Source organism: Dreissena polymorpha, chromosome 1, assembly GCF_020536995.1.
Source record: "Dreissena polymorpha isolate Duluth1 chromosome 1, UMN_Dpol_1.0, whole genome shotgun sequence".
Classification (NCBI taxonomy): domain Eukaryota; kingdom Metazoa; phylum Mollusca; class Bivalvia; order Myida; family Dreissenidae; genus Dreissena; species Dreissena polymorpha.
Window position 1 is genome coordinate 147,139,118 of NC_068355.1, and position 15,784 is coordinate 147,154,901.

At 36.5% G+C, this 15,784-nt stretch overlaps 1 protein-coding gene across 1 annotated transcript in view; it reads right to left on the bottom strand.

Moving 5' to 3' along the window:
- Positions 1-10,003: 10,003 nt before the first annotated feature.
- The window catches only part of LOC127854839 (lactase/phlorizin hydrolase-like), a 52,837-nt gene continuing 47,056 nt past the window's right edge, over positions 10,004-15,784 (bottom strand). Inside the window, exons 53-54 of the mRNA XM_052389903.1 lie at positions 12,161-12,345; positions 10,004-10,764 (exon numbers count right to left, since the gene is read on the bottom strand). Coding sequence (XP_052245863.1) covers positions 10,394-10,764; positions 12,161-12,345 — 556 coding nt within the window. The 3' untranslated portion in view covers positions 10,004-10,393. The remainder of the gene's footprint in view (positions 10,765-12,160; positions 12,346-15,784) is intronic.

Consider the following 15,784-nt stretch of genomic DNA (forward strand, 5'->3'; position numbering starts at 1 on the left):
GTTATTTATCCAATAACGCAAATGTAATGGTCCGTTGCCCTTAGGCATGCACCTGCCATGTTTTATGATTTGAATGTGGTTGTAAAACCCCATGATCGAAGTGTCATTAGATATCGAAAAAAGGACCGAAATTTGATAAAATAGCGCTGTAAAATGTACTGTCCGAATACTTAGAGACATTAATTATGGACGAAAACTCGTGTGTCCGAAATTTAAGAGTCACGAAAAATAATTATTTTTGCTAAAAAAGTGGGTGTCCTAAAACTTAGAGTGTCCGAAAACATTGAGTAATTACGGTATTCTGTGTCAAAATAATAGTTTTTGCATGAAAACAAAAAATACTTTTTCAACAGTCTCTATATGTCATTTAAAAAGGGACATTTTCGCAGACTTTGGCATGTTGAAGTTTTTCATTATATGCTTTATATTGAAAAGTGTAAACATTGGATCTATAAGGCTCCAGTACCAAAAAAAAACAAGAATTAAATTGAAGAAAGAAAAAAGTAACCCTCAACTTGGCTATACGCACTGACCCCTGGAGTAAAAGTCTATCGCTTAGACCACTCGGTCATCCGTTCTCTTACAATGAGAGTGGTATTTTATACTTTATAAAAGCAATTATCGAAGTATCACAAAATATAACAACAACAACAACAAAACTCGCCAAATTATTCAATCCTTTCGCGTTAGAACGCTTTATAATTTTCAGGATTTTAAATCGTAAAAATATGCATGTAATGGGTCTTTTAAAGTATGGTAAATGTTTATTATTACTGTTTGCTCACAAATATCACAACGAAAATTTGCGAATCTGAAACATTTTTTTTTTAATTTTGTCAATTTACCAAAACGTGTAAAGGCCCCTTAAAGCTTAACATGTGCAAAACTGAAATTCATGTGTAACGATTCCTGTATCGAGAAAATAAAGACCCGATATCATACTGAGGCGTAAAAACGTCGTTTATTTTATGTGTAACCCGACCCACTCTTTGTGACGACCTTAAACTTTTTAATGGTATTTCAAGATGAGTGTTCGTGTTTTTATTTGCTAAACTCAATAAAATATATAGAGAATACATGGTTGGTGCCGAGATGGAGAAAGTTTATCCGTTGAAGCTTAGAAAAAGAAAATTGACATAACAATATTTATTCTTGTCGGGCCTCCTACATTCCTGACGTCCGAATAACTACCGATTGTGTCACGTAAAATATAGTTCCACATTAAACTGTTCCTTTTAATACTTTCCTATTTAAAATATGAGAAGAAATAAAAAACGAATCGAGAATGTGATATTTTTCTTGGTAAAAAATGATAACAAAATGCAGCAGCAAAACAAAAACAAAATTTTATTTACCTTAATGAAAACTTGAATCCATTGCTTATAACAATAAATTTACAACGATATACACATCCATTTTCTGTTCTTCCATCCCTTTGTCGAAATCCATTTTCTGTTTTTCCATCGCTATTATCGAAATATATTTTAAACCACACTATTTTTTGATAGCGTTTTCATCGAATGCTAACCATTCTGACCCAAAACCCGATTTACGAAATCGTAATCCTGTCGTAGCGAATTATTTTATTCCTATCGAAGTTAACACTTATGAATGACAAACACACAATCCGAAATACTTGTATGATTCGTTCGATGCTTTAAGATATTTAAAAAAAAAACTGTTAAAACCACCACGTCAAAATTGTTTTCCCTATTAGGCTAGTCAATCTACAACTATACCTCGAATTAATTGCAAAAGAATTAATATTGGCCTCTAACGATATGTATTATGAACTATGAAAAAGCTGCAATTTGAAAACGTTGGGCTAAATGAGATATTAGCGATTATATTTGGTGAATATCGGGAAAAAAATACCCAACAATTTATGGCACTTATTTTACATCGTAGAGAGAACTCTTCAACCTCCGTTATAGTTTGCATGCGCCACAAATGTAAACTGAAGATTCGAGCAAATACTTCGATATTTAATTTCGATAATATCTAAGAAAGATGTCAGAAAAACCAACAAGTTAGTAATATTTGCACATTTTCCATTGATTACCGTAAACACTTTAATTCGTGCTTTATCAACATTATTTGCTCTAAAATCGCAAATATACGTTCAATGACATTGACCTTTTTCGCCGATATTGATTTAAGAACAAAGAGCAAATATACATATAAAACCATATTTAAAATGAATATTGCTTGCATATAGTATAAACGGAAACATTTGTAGTATTTAAAAAAAATAAAATGCGAGGTAAACTGAGTTTTATTAAAGAAATATGCTTGCTTAAATCAATGACGTCGCACGGATTTTTTTGCAGCAAAAACGTACATAAAATAACAATTATTTGGTATAAAGATGTTTTTTAATTTTTTTAGCCTTATTTTTATTCATTCTGTGTTAATTTATCCTTTACAGGTAGATGGCATTTCTGGTCTGTGTGTGTTTTCATTGCTCTTCAAGTCATGGATTTCTAAATCAAATGAAATACAAGTGAGTTTTAAAAAAAACAGTTTTGGTGATTTCATTAGTTTTTACCCTGCAGAAAATTGTATTCGCCAAGTACCATACACCATTTGAAAACATTATGTCAATAGGGGGCACTTAAGAATTTAATGTCATATGAGAATTTGGTGATTATCACAAATTTCTTCATTATTGAGCAAACAATATTGCTGCAACTGAAAGAATTTCATTGACAATTGAAACACATTTAAATATGTGGATATGTGTACAAACTGCTTTTAGATGAATCTGTTATTACACAAATACATATTTTACATTTCAGATGGAGATTCCCAATTGCGCTATTTGTGACCTGCCTTTGGATGGAGCATCAACTGTAAAACTTGGAGAAAAGGAGCTACAAGTGTAAACCAAGAAGAAAAGAATGTAATGTTAATGTTAGTGAAGGGTGTGTAGTACATACGGAGTGCCGTTGACAATACATTCATACACGAAATGTAGAACAACAAGATCCAACTAATAATAAGACTTCTGCATCAACAAGGTCCTCCTATTCGTTTGATTTTAAGAAGAAATGTCTGTTTTGTGGGAAAGATGCAAAAATCACAAACAAAAAAAGAAGCATTGATGTTTATGCTGTTCGCACTTTTGACTTTCAAAATAAAATTTAAAAAAAAATGTGCTGAAAGAGATGATGAGTGGTCACAGGAAATACTCCATAAAATTGCGTCAGTGATTGACCTACCAGCAGCAGATGGATTGTATCATCAAAACTGTAATGTAAATTTCAGAACTAATCGCGCTATTCCTAAACGGTTTGCAGATTGTTAGGCAAGTCCAAGTAAAAAGTTTGCAGGTAGACCAGACTGTATAGATACGGATGAGGGTTTTTAAAACAGTTGTTTCCTTTGTAGAGGAAAATGTTGGATGTGTATTATCCCTTGGTGATCTTGTTAGCGTTATGGAAGAGCAATGTTGAGAAAGAACCTATTCAAGTAAACATTTAAAGAAGAAATTAATTGACCATTTTGGGAAAAGGCTATCAATAAATACTATAACTGGAAAAGAGGATACTTTAACGCTTAAACAAACTGCAGCTGAAATTTTATATGAAACAGCAAATTCAGGATTCCAAGTTTCAGAGCAGGCGAAAAGACAAAAGGTGCTTATGGCTGCAGCTAAAATTATCAAAGATGACATTGATCTCGTACAACCAATCAAGACATTTTAATGATTTTATCCAACATTTTCAGCTATAGCTTCTTCTGAAGAAAACAAGAATTTTGTCCCGGAAAGTCTCCGCCTTTTACTGAGTACAATGTTATGTGGAAAAGAAGTTGAGATGAAGTTATCGTCAATAGGACAAACTGTAATGCAGGCATATAGACCACGGACTATTATTGCTCCTTTACAATTAGGATTAGCAGTTCAACTGCACCATCATTTCGCTTCACGGTACTTGGTCGACCTATTGCATAATCTAGGATTTTGTGCATCATATTCTGAAGTAAAAAAAATGGAATCCTCTGCGGCAGCCTCTATTAATACGAGCATACCAACGTACTTTCCTGGGAAATTCCTCCAAATTGTTGCAGATAATGTGGACCATAACACAGCAACATTAGATGGCAGTGGTACTTTTCACGGGATGGGTATCATAGCCTGCACCACGCCAGGCTCAAAGCTGTGTATGCCGATTCCAAGATCAAATATATCTTTAGAAGAATTAAAGAGGCTAGGACAAATTAACATAAAATATTTCAAATTTCCAAAAAAATAATGAACTTGAAAAAATGCAATTTCAGGACTTAGAAACTCTCGAATTAAAAAGTGCCAGTCATGATCATCATGGACAGTTTAATGCATTTTCAAGAGTTATTTGGACATTGAAACCATCAAGACCTAGTTGGTCTGGTTTTATGCACTTGTTTGACCGACTTGGAAATTGCACATTCCCCGGGAAAGCAAGTATCACTTTCCTGCCTATGATTGACATGGATGCAAGTGATGTATGTTGCATACATTCTACTTTACATTTCGTCACAGATCAAGCTCATAGGTACAATGTTACTCCAGTACTCACTTTTGACCAACCATTATTTCAAAAAGCAACCCACATAATTGAATGCGTTGATAGCAAAAGTAGATTGAAGCACGTAGTTCTAAGGTTGGGAGCGTTTCACACCCAGATGAGTTTTCTCGGCTGTATCGGTCATTTAATGTCCGGCTCAGGGCTACACGAAGAATTACGAACTGTTTATGCTGGAAATGCTGTCACCCACATGATGACGGGAAAGGCTGTTAGTAGAGCAACCAGGGGACACTTTCTTGTCGACAATGCACTTCGTGCGCTACTAATTTCAAAATCATTTGGACTTTGGAGTAGACTTACCTTTAGAGAGAAAATCATCTGATGAAATTTCAATTTTCCCAAATCAACTGAAGATTAATAAAAAAGAGATGTGATGAGGAACAATCAATGCATTTGGATACAGATCTTATCGTTTCTGAGTTACCAGGCGTGTCTCACAAAGCCGCAATACTAGACCATCTGGATGATCTGTATGATAAACTTCAAAATCATCAAATATCTAAAGACGATGTGTGCAAAAGTAATAGTTTCAAAGAGATTCAGGAGAACTTGATGGCTGTCAGGATGAAATTGAAGCACAACAAGACATCAGCATTGTGGTTCCAATACATGGATATGGATTCTATCATGCAACAATTCATAAGAGCTGAAAGGACAGGGGATTAGATATGTCATCTCAAAACACTGAAGTAAATGTTTCCATATTTTGCAGCCTCGGGCCATAATTTGTATTTAAAATCGGCACATATTTACCTACAGAAAATGATGAAACTGGAAGAGGTGAATCCTGATGTTTATCAGCAATTTCTCAATGGATTCCATTGCATTAAACGTAGTGACAGATATTGGGCTGGTTTGTCAACGGATCTAACAAGTAACAAGTAATGAGATTGTTGAAAACCTCAGGAGGCTTAACAAGAGGACGGGGTATGACAGAAGAACAAAGAGCGTTGTTGGTTATGTCAATGCCAGCAAACGCCGAAGTGAACAATGCAATTCAGCAATTCTCGGAGACTGACTATGAGACTAGTGATCAACATAAAGAAGAGGGAAAGTCAAGGTCCACCAGAGATGAAAGGGATTCTAAAGAAATAGTACGCTTTCTGAATGATCATTAACCGTTTGATGAATCGGACTCAAACTTAAGAAACATTGAAACTGGTGTTACGGCTGACGGAAGAGTGAACGTTGAAACTGCAAATAGGATAGGGCAATAAATCGTAAGCAATATGACAGGAAAAACAGTGCTGACTTATTCCTTCAAAAGATCGAAACAAGCAATAACGATGCGTGATAAAATGTCTCTGAAGGTCAGCGATGGCACAATACAAATAGATCATCAGCTTCTTTTTCAAAGAATAACTGCAGTGGCTGATAAATATGTGGAAGATCTGTCATTAATATTTAAACACGAACTATGCAGTATCCCTTCTTCATTGTGTGACAATGATGGATTACCTCGTGTCCCTCAGAAGTCCATGCTGGCTGATGCCATTTGGAAATTGGGCGATTGTTCCAAAACAACAGAACCATCAGGAACAACAGATGATTCCAACGTGTCGTATGTTTTAGATGGCGGGTCTCTTCTGCAGAAGATCCCATGGTCTAAAAATAGTACGTTCACGTCGATTTGCGAAAAATAATTCAACCATATTTCACAGAGATATCCACATCAATTCACTACTGTGGTGTTCGATGGGTATTCTAACGGACCATCAACAAAGGATATACACACCATCGTCGAAGTAGATTGACACCAATGTGAACTTTACATTCAATACTCCATTTAGATCGAAAAAGGAATCCTTTCTAAAAAAATGTGGCTAATAAGCAAGCTTTCATTACATTACTTGGCAAGTATTTGTTAGAAAAGAACGTTAATGTCAGATATGCACCAGCGGATGCTGACAGGCTTATCGTTGAAACCGCTGTAGAGGTAGCTGATGAAAGGGACGTTTTTGTGATCGGTGAGGATACAGACCTTCTTTTGCTGTTGTGTTATCATGTCAGTGATAAATCAAAACATGTTTATTTCAGATCAGACAAACATAGTACTTAAATGAAATCTCCAAAAGTGTGGGACATGCATTAAACCCAAACTATATTGACAAGGCAAATACTAGTATGCAGTTTGCTACCCTATTTACACGCGTTAACAGGGTGCAACACTACCTCACAGAAATTCGGCGTAGGGAAGACATCAGCACTCTTTCTTTTTTTCGAAAGAATAAAACCTTTCAGGAAATTGCATCACGTTTCGTCGTCAGCCAAACGAAGGAGGAAATAATAGAACTTGGAGAAAAGGCAGTATTATCAGTTCTTGAGGGTGATTTAAATAGCACTCTTAACGCTGAACGTTTCAAACGTTTTTCTTCGCAAGTATTGCGAAGTACCACTGTTGTTCAAGTTCAAAGCTTACCTCCAACATCTTCTGCAGCAATTTTCCACTCGCTTCGCGTGTACTTCCAGGTACAAAACTGGATATCAACTACTATTCTCCAACCGGAAGAATGGGGCTGGGAGGTTTCTGATGGAGTTTTAGTGCCAATCAAAACACAACTTTCCGCTACCCCGGAATATTTGTGAGATGTTGTCAGATGCAATTGCAAATCTAATTGCGATTCAAAAAGATGTTGTTGTAGAAAACATGGGCTAGATTGTTCATTGGGATGTGGAGAATGTCGGGGAACGAGCTGTTCAAATTCCCGTATCATAGAAGAACACGAAATGGACGATATGTCTTCTGACACTGAAAACGTGTATTAACTTTCCCTGAACGCTTAGCCAAACTACACCATGAGACGATTCTAGTAAGCACCAACACCATAGGATTAAACGAACAATAAGAGTGCAATTGCCTCGTATAGACCTGAAATAGATGTTAATATGAAAAATGTCCAATGCTAAAAGTAGTGGGTGGGGTATTTTGACTCGATCCTTATAAAGCATATTATTTTATATTTAAATATTGATCCTTTATAATATAAACTGTTTTAAAAAAGCATTTTGCATAACATCATATGTTCAAAACTGTTTTTGAATATTGTGATTGTGGTGTATGCTTGTAATATGAACAGATGTATTTTTTTAGTTACCAATAAAATTGTGACGGTGGGTCTACTAAAACACGATTTTACGACATTTCCCACCATATTTCAGACTGCAACTTTTTTTCTGTGGTTATTTAGATATTATCCTTAATCAAAATGCAAAAAAAAAAAAAACATTTCGTTTGCACTTAGTTCGAGGTTTGATGCTATTTACGGCTAGATTGACTAGCCTATATTTAATCCTGAGAGAAACTAGGTAGTATGTTTTGTCTGAGAAATGACGTCACACTAGTTACGTCATAAATTGCGTAATCAAGTAAATGAAAGTGATAAATACGGAAAGCTGGTTCGGTAATATCATAGGCGGATCCAGGGGGGCGGACGCGGCGTACGCCCCCCCCCCCCCCCCGCCCCTAAAATCTCCAAAGTTTCAGTAAATTCATTTGACGTTTTACACTTAACTAGATCCAAATTACCTATTTGAACTTGTAAAGCCTTCAAAATCACTAAAATCTTGGAGCTTCCGGGGGGCTTTGCCCCCCCCCCCCCTGGACCTCCAAAACTATAAACTATGCACTTTTTTGGCATTATAAGAAGGTACTTTGATGAAAGTATATAAGGCGTGACATGCTCGAGAAGTGGTTGTCAAAGCCTTCAAAATAACTAAAATCGTGAAGCTTCCGGGGGGCTTCGCCCCTTAAAACCCCCTTAACGATAAACTATTCATTTTTTTGGCATTATACGAATGTACTTTAATGAAAGTATATAAGGCGTGACAAGCTCGAGAAGTGGTTGTCAAAGCCTTCAAAATCACTAAAATCGTGGAGCTTCCGGGGGGATACGCCCCCTGGACCCCCAAAACTATCAACTATGCACTTTTTGGGCATTATAAGAAAGTAATTTGCTGAAAGTATATAAGGCGTGACATGCTCGAGAAGTGGTTGTCAAAGCCTTCAAAATCATTAAAATCGTGAAGCTTCCGGGGGGGGGGGGGGGCTTCGCCTCCCTGGACCCCCTAAATGACAAACTATGCACTTTTTTGGCATTAAAAGAAGGTACTTTGATGAAAGTATACGGCGTGACATGCTCGAGAAGTGGTTGTCAAAGCCTTCGAAATCACTTAAATCGTGAAGCTTACGGTGGGCATCGCCCCCCTGGACCCCCTAGCAGAGCTTTGCCATGCACCCGCCAGGGGCCCTAGCGGCCCCCTTGATCACCAGCAAACCTTTCAATATCCCGCCCCCCCCCCCACCAGAAATCCTGAAACCGCCCCTGAATATATTTTAAAGAAGAAAAAAAGGATGATATATGATATAAGGATAACATTCATGATGCGTGTCAATAAATTTCAAAGGTCAAATATTAGAACATGTTAATCGACGCGTACGGTCACGTGATGTACTGCCGGATATAAACTAGTTTATCCGACCCTGCTTTATTTTGTCAATGTTTGCAACAGAGGCAGGATAAATAGGAGTTTGCGGTCATTATTGCTTGTCACCCTTGCTTAGCATATCTTTAACTAACTAAAAATAACTTTAATGCAAAAAAAAGATGTTTAACGCTGCATGCCACCGCGTTTTCTTATTGAATCCGGAACTTTAACAAAGATTAGAGAACATTGTTCAGCTGACCCTATTTTTGCGAATCTGATGAAACTTTCGCCTACTTGATGTGTCTTGTTCTGAGAAAACTGGGCATAATGCATGTGCGTAAAGTGTCGTCCCAGATTAGTCTGTGCAGTCCACACAGGCTAATCGGGGACGACACTTTCCGCCTAAACTGGATTTTCGCTAAGAAGAGACATCATTTAAACGAAAAATTCCATAAAAGCGGAAATTTTTGTCTCTGATTAGCCTGTGGGGACTGCACAGGCTAATCTGGGATGACAGTTTACGCACAAGCATTATGCCCAGTTTTCTCATAACGCGACACATATCGTGTCGATATGAAGAACATGAGGAACACTTAACAGAGCTCCAATTTCTGTCAAATGGATGTGTCCTACCTTTCTTTACTTGTTGCACAACTGACATCAGATCTGACTGCCATAGTATTTTCCGTTTGCAAATGTATACAGAGTGAACAGAGATTATCGAATGACTATTGGCACACGAATAACATTTAACCCAGTTATGCCTAGCGTCTAAAAAAAGGCCTTGGCAAACAGCGTAGACCCAGATGAGGCGCCGTATGATGCGGCGTCTCATCTGGGTCTGCGCTGTGTGCTTAAAGGAATTTCTATAAGAAATATTCTAAATATAGAAATACTAATACTAAAAATCCCTAACTTTGGAAATAAATTGACCCGATTTAGAAGAATGGGAGATTCCACTAGGCATAAATGGGTTAACAGCGGTGAAAAGACGAATGCTAACAATGGTGTGGAGGATATTCCTCTTAATAACAGTTTAATATATTGCAATCATTTATAACAATGTTACACTAAATGCAATACAAGCAAAATGAGCCATACAATGATAAAACGCATTAGCCTTTATAAACATTTCTTTAGTTCTAACGTTTTGTTATAGGGGTGACATTAACTGCTTACACGTTTTGTGCCACAAGCGTTTCATCATATAGATTTGTACATGGTGTAATTTACAGCATATTAGGTTAAGCGCACATTAGGAACATAGTACGCGCGTTAAGAAAACTATTGTATCTCAATCATCAATCGAAATACATATACATTATACATTCATGTAATCTACAAGTAAGCTATATAGTATCCCAAAAGAAATCAGGACCTGTAAAGCCAAAGAACACATTTTATAATAAAGCACGCATCATCCTACAGACATTAAAAACTAAGAGAAGAGCAAAGATGTCCCAAGTAGTTGAAGTAGCAGCGCTAGTTTTTGCTTCAGGACCATTAAAGACAACAACTTCTGGTGTACCAGTGGACTCAGGGCCCGCGGTGGTCGAGGTTCTTTCGTCGTTCCCTGGTTTCACGAAGCCGTTGTTCTCGATAATAGACGTATAATACGCCGCCGATGCTTTGGGCGTGCGATGACGGCTCGGATCGGAGAAGTTGACCGCGTGAAGTCCGAAGTGTTCGGAGTATCCCATCATCCATTCGAAGTTATCCATGAATGACCAGGCCGTGTATCCGCGGACATCACAGCCGTCGAGTCGTATTGCTTAAACAATATATACATGAGTTAACGTATTGGCTAGAGTCAGTTGTTTGAAAAAAAAAGTCTGCAATTGCATTATGTACTTCTTTGTAATATTAGGTAAAGCATTTTGCAAAAGGTATACTTTATCAGGAATAAATGAACGTGGCGCGCTGTTGAATGGCACTATTGTGTTTTTCTACATAAAGTGCGTAAAGCATTATTGTGTTGAACACCAGCTTTGGTAAAGGACACCAAAGTTCGTTCGATGTTTTTTGTTAGAAATTATAACTCCAAGGGATGTTGCAGAAGGTGCATCATTATGATCGGCAACTTTAAGTAACTGTGACGTCCATCCGATTAAACCCATAGGGTTTCCCAAGCGAGGTTTTCATACGATACCTAAATGACACCCTTTCTTAACTTATTAGGAAGGAAAAAAAGTAATAAGATGTAAACCCTTTTATGTTAAGTTTGACCTTAAATGGTGATTTTCAATTTGGAGCGAGTTATCTTCAATGTCATACACTTTTCAATTTGCTTTACATATATGTTAAATTATCATTAACTGCTTGTTATTTTGTCTGGAAATTAATTGTAACACAAGTCCATACATAAATATCCACAATTTGTTTGCTGAATGAATACATATTATACGGTGGATGTATTTTTATGAAGTGTTGGTGTATACGGTGATGATAGAGTGAGCAATGGCGATAAAATACATTTTTTGTGAAAATAGTGTGTCTATGATCAATCCATACTGATCGTAAAATAATCATAAACAAAAAACGATACTCTGAGTGTGAGAATGATGAGGTTGGAGATGACGACGATGATAAAGATGGTGATTATTATTATTAACCCATTTATGCCTAGTGGAGTCTCCCATCCTTTTAAATTGGATCAATTTATTTCCAAAATAAGGGATGTCTAGTATATTTATTTCTATATTTAGAATATTTCTTACAGAAATTTCGTTAAGCAAACAGCGAAGACCAAACGCTGTTTGCCAATGCCTTTTTTCTAGACGCTAGACATAAATGGGTTAATAATGGTGGTGGTGGTGTTAATATATTGATCATAATAACGAATTTGGTATGGTTAGAAATCGTCGACAAGCGACAACACAAACACCACCCAAATGAGTTACGTGCCACACGTCATATGTATCTTATATAGAAATCCGTATTTACAAGTTATATCGACGTGTCTTTGTTACTTTATTTGGACGTTCAAGTATCAAGGACGTTATTATTTGTGTTTTAGATTTCATATTTAACGTCAGTTTTATTAATTCTCTTCCCATAACGCTATGCATTGTTTATGCGATAGTAATGTAGAACAATAGAAAGCTTTTTGCCGTGTAGTATCATAAAATATTAAATGGGTTTGTAACAGTTATTAAAAAAAACAGTACCTTTAAGTACTTCATTGATGTACATCTTGTAGTAGTTTATCCTCATCGGGTCGTCCGTCTGTCCGGTATTGTCGGACACGCCGTTCTCGGTGACGTAGACAGGCACGTTGTTGTAGTGGGACCGTATCCAGTTGAGGCCGGCGCGCATGCCCCATGGCGTCACTTTGAGCCACGACGAGCCAGAACTGTTAAAAAGCACAACATGACTAGGTACAATTACGGCATATTATAACTCAATATCGTATTAATCACACACACACAATAAAAAGCACTGCATGTCGTTTATTGGGTACTTTCTCTTAAGTAAATATTTACATTGAAGCCACGGTTTCTCGCTTAATTGACATACATGGAACCAAAACAAACGTGTTCTTCACTACCACCAAATATTCCACCGACTTAGAATTCCATTTTATAACTCAATGTATAACAGACGTGTATTCGTAGGAAGCTTGAAAGTTTTGTACCGCAGTTACTGTCGAGCCGCAAACTCATGTACCCGTAAAACATTCAGAATAATTACAAAATCATTTATATCGAATACGATTCAATGACTTTGTCTTAAATTGCTTCCCATGCGAATATGCTCCTAACTGCGAACAATTAAAAACTAATGTCAAGAGTACCCGCCGGCGCTCTAACTGACAATTATCATCTACCAAACATACGGGAACAAGCGGAGTTAACCCAAATATAATCAAAGCGCTGAAGGCACTGAAGATGTTCGCTATTGCATAATTTAACACGCAATTCATTTTTCAAAATCAATCGCAAGTTTGAAATGAACACACGCCATTCAACTTAAAAAAGTGTGTGTCATAGCGCACGGGTCGAGTTTTGTGTGCACTTTTTATCATCCTTATTATTTCATAGAAATAACTAAGACAAAATAAAAACAGCATGCTTTTTTGGAAGTTCTGAAAGCAAAGAAAGTATGATGAAAATGGTAATGAGAACTTAATATAAAGAAAATTTGCAGTCACCATCATATTAAAGGAATATTTTTTCTAATATCAAATGACTATCTCACCAAGAATATAAATTCATAATGAAAGTTCCGTGTACAAAACTTTTGATTTTTGACACCATATACAAATTCAAAATATACAATAATCTTCGTATCTTGTATATGGAGGAATAAAAGTATATAAACATTGCTGTTTATGCTTTACTTGTTACCCGAGCAGTTCACACGGTGTCAACAACGCTAACATAAACATAGGTATAGAGCACTAATGCGCTTTTAGGCGAAGCTGTTTCAGTTTTCATCTTAGTGACTTTAACATAACGCCAACAGACACGCATGAATATTTTCGAATATTTAATAAGCTGATTCGAGATACAACCTCTGAATTTTTGCTACATCACTGCGTATGTGCTCAATTCAAAGGATGTAGCACTGTTCAGTGTAAGAAATTCCGGACTACTCTCTGTATGCTCAAACGACACAAATTGTGGCCCTGTTACAATTACGCGTTACAATCCATCTCGCAGAATTTCAATTTCGCCTCCAAGATGAGAAAACAATCATTAGCGAAATAGTATAGTGTCACGATAAGAGAAAATCGTTTAATTATCATACCACAATGTTTGCCGTACTTGGTCAGCACGTCTGGAAATCATTCCTTAATGCGTCGATAGGCTGCCATTATTAACAAGTTTGCTATTTTGAATTCAATTTTGTATCAAAAAGCATTGTTTTTAAATGTGGGATTTTCAATTCGCAATGAGATTTGTAATGACCCTCGTCATGCGAAAATGGGTCTTATTCCATATGCGCCCTTCATATAAATAGCCCACTCAGCTATCCCTCCTTCTGGTAAGGAGAAACATAACATATTGAGTGATTTTAAAGCGAACAGCGTCGCCTATGGCCTGACTGCGCAAGAGCACATGTTGGGTTTAACAAACGCTTGCCGAAACGCATAAGACCCATTTTCGCATGACGGCGCTATTGACGTGTGATTTAAATGTGACGAAAGAAAACTGCGTTTAAATCAAATATAAACATACGATATATTTCGATAATGAAGAAAGATACTCATAACAAGGCATATGAGGACACATATGAAGTGCTCTCCCGTAGTATATTTTTTATTTACTCACACTAATGTGTGGTTTGACAATGCTAACACACATTTCATGCGGTGAATATGCAGCTTACAAGTGAAAAACACAACACAATAGTTTAACTTTTGTTTAATTGTATTCAATTATTTAGAAAAGTAAATTGCTAACTTTATTTCAAAGTCGGCGTATACGCCGACTACATTTTTAAAAGACATGTATTGTTATAAATATATTTAATATAATATATTTAGTTGTTTTCGGTTTTAGCGATTATAAAGCATTTTCGAGGTTGCCTATAGTATGCCTGAGTAATTGATGAACTCATATCCAACTGTCAATGTATTGAGAACTGTGAATATAAACAAGCTAACCCTTCTACTAAGCTTCTACTATTGCGTTGCTAGCACCCGTAAATACAAAAGATCGCCGCTATGTGTTGAGAACCAAGAACGCTTTCCAGAAATACCCGATGTAGTAGCTTCAACGAGGTTATGAAACAGGTCATTCGTATTATTATTATAAATTATTTGTTATATTCTGGTTAAGCGATTATGATTTTTTTTAGTCTATCGTATCGCTGAAGTTATTGTTGAACTTATGTTCAACGTTTTATAAATTGAGAATATAAATAAGCGTCAACTTTTCCCCAAATCTCTCAATTTACGACCTGTACTACGTCATTGAGTTGTATGTGAGAGCGTAACCTATTGCGTTGTTATCGCCCGTAAACTTTCCTTTGTTTATCGACAGGCGCATCTATTAATAGCCTCATATCATGAATGCCAAAACACCCGCGAAAAAGAACCACGTGACCAAATAGGACGCTAAACGCAAATACCATGCGACTACGACTTTAATTATGTAAGAACGCTCCGCAATTCCTCTGAAGCCGGGGCCTTGTGATTGCTTTTACGTAAAGAATTGACCTCTAACTGAAGTAAGCAAAGGAAACGCAGCACCTAATTGACCCATTCCTTCTATGTGCGAAGGCAGATTGAATTTTACTAATGTATGGTTTGCCTATTATAACACACATTATAATGCGGTAAATATGCGACTAAAAGTAAAAAACACTATAATTAAACTTTTGTTTTTAATTAAGTTATTTAGAAACCAAAATTCCAAACCTTATTTCAAAACAGCAAGACTACATTTTTTAGAGAATATTCTTGTTATATTTAAATGTTTTTTAACAGTTTCAGCGATAATGAATCATTTTTATGTTGTCTATCGTATCCCGGTAATAATTGTTGAACTCGTGGTCAACGTGTTATTAATTGAGACCTGTGAATATAAACAAGCGTAACCTTATACTAGTGCGTAATTCTCACCCGGACTCCCCTTTGTTTATCGCCAGCCTCAGATTTATGAATGAGATGAGCGAAAATACTACGTCACGCAGACGCAGCAGAAAGTGGACTATTTTAATCATTCATAAACAATCTCCTCCGCGACACGTGCAATACGATCATTGTTTTTTTTATTCTTTTCTATAAAACACCATTCGAAACTATTGCATTTAACACGATATTAATATAATGTTTCCATTTGTGA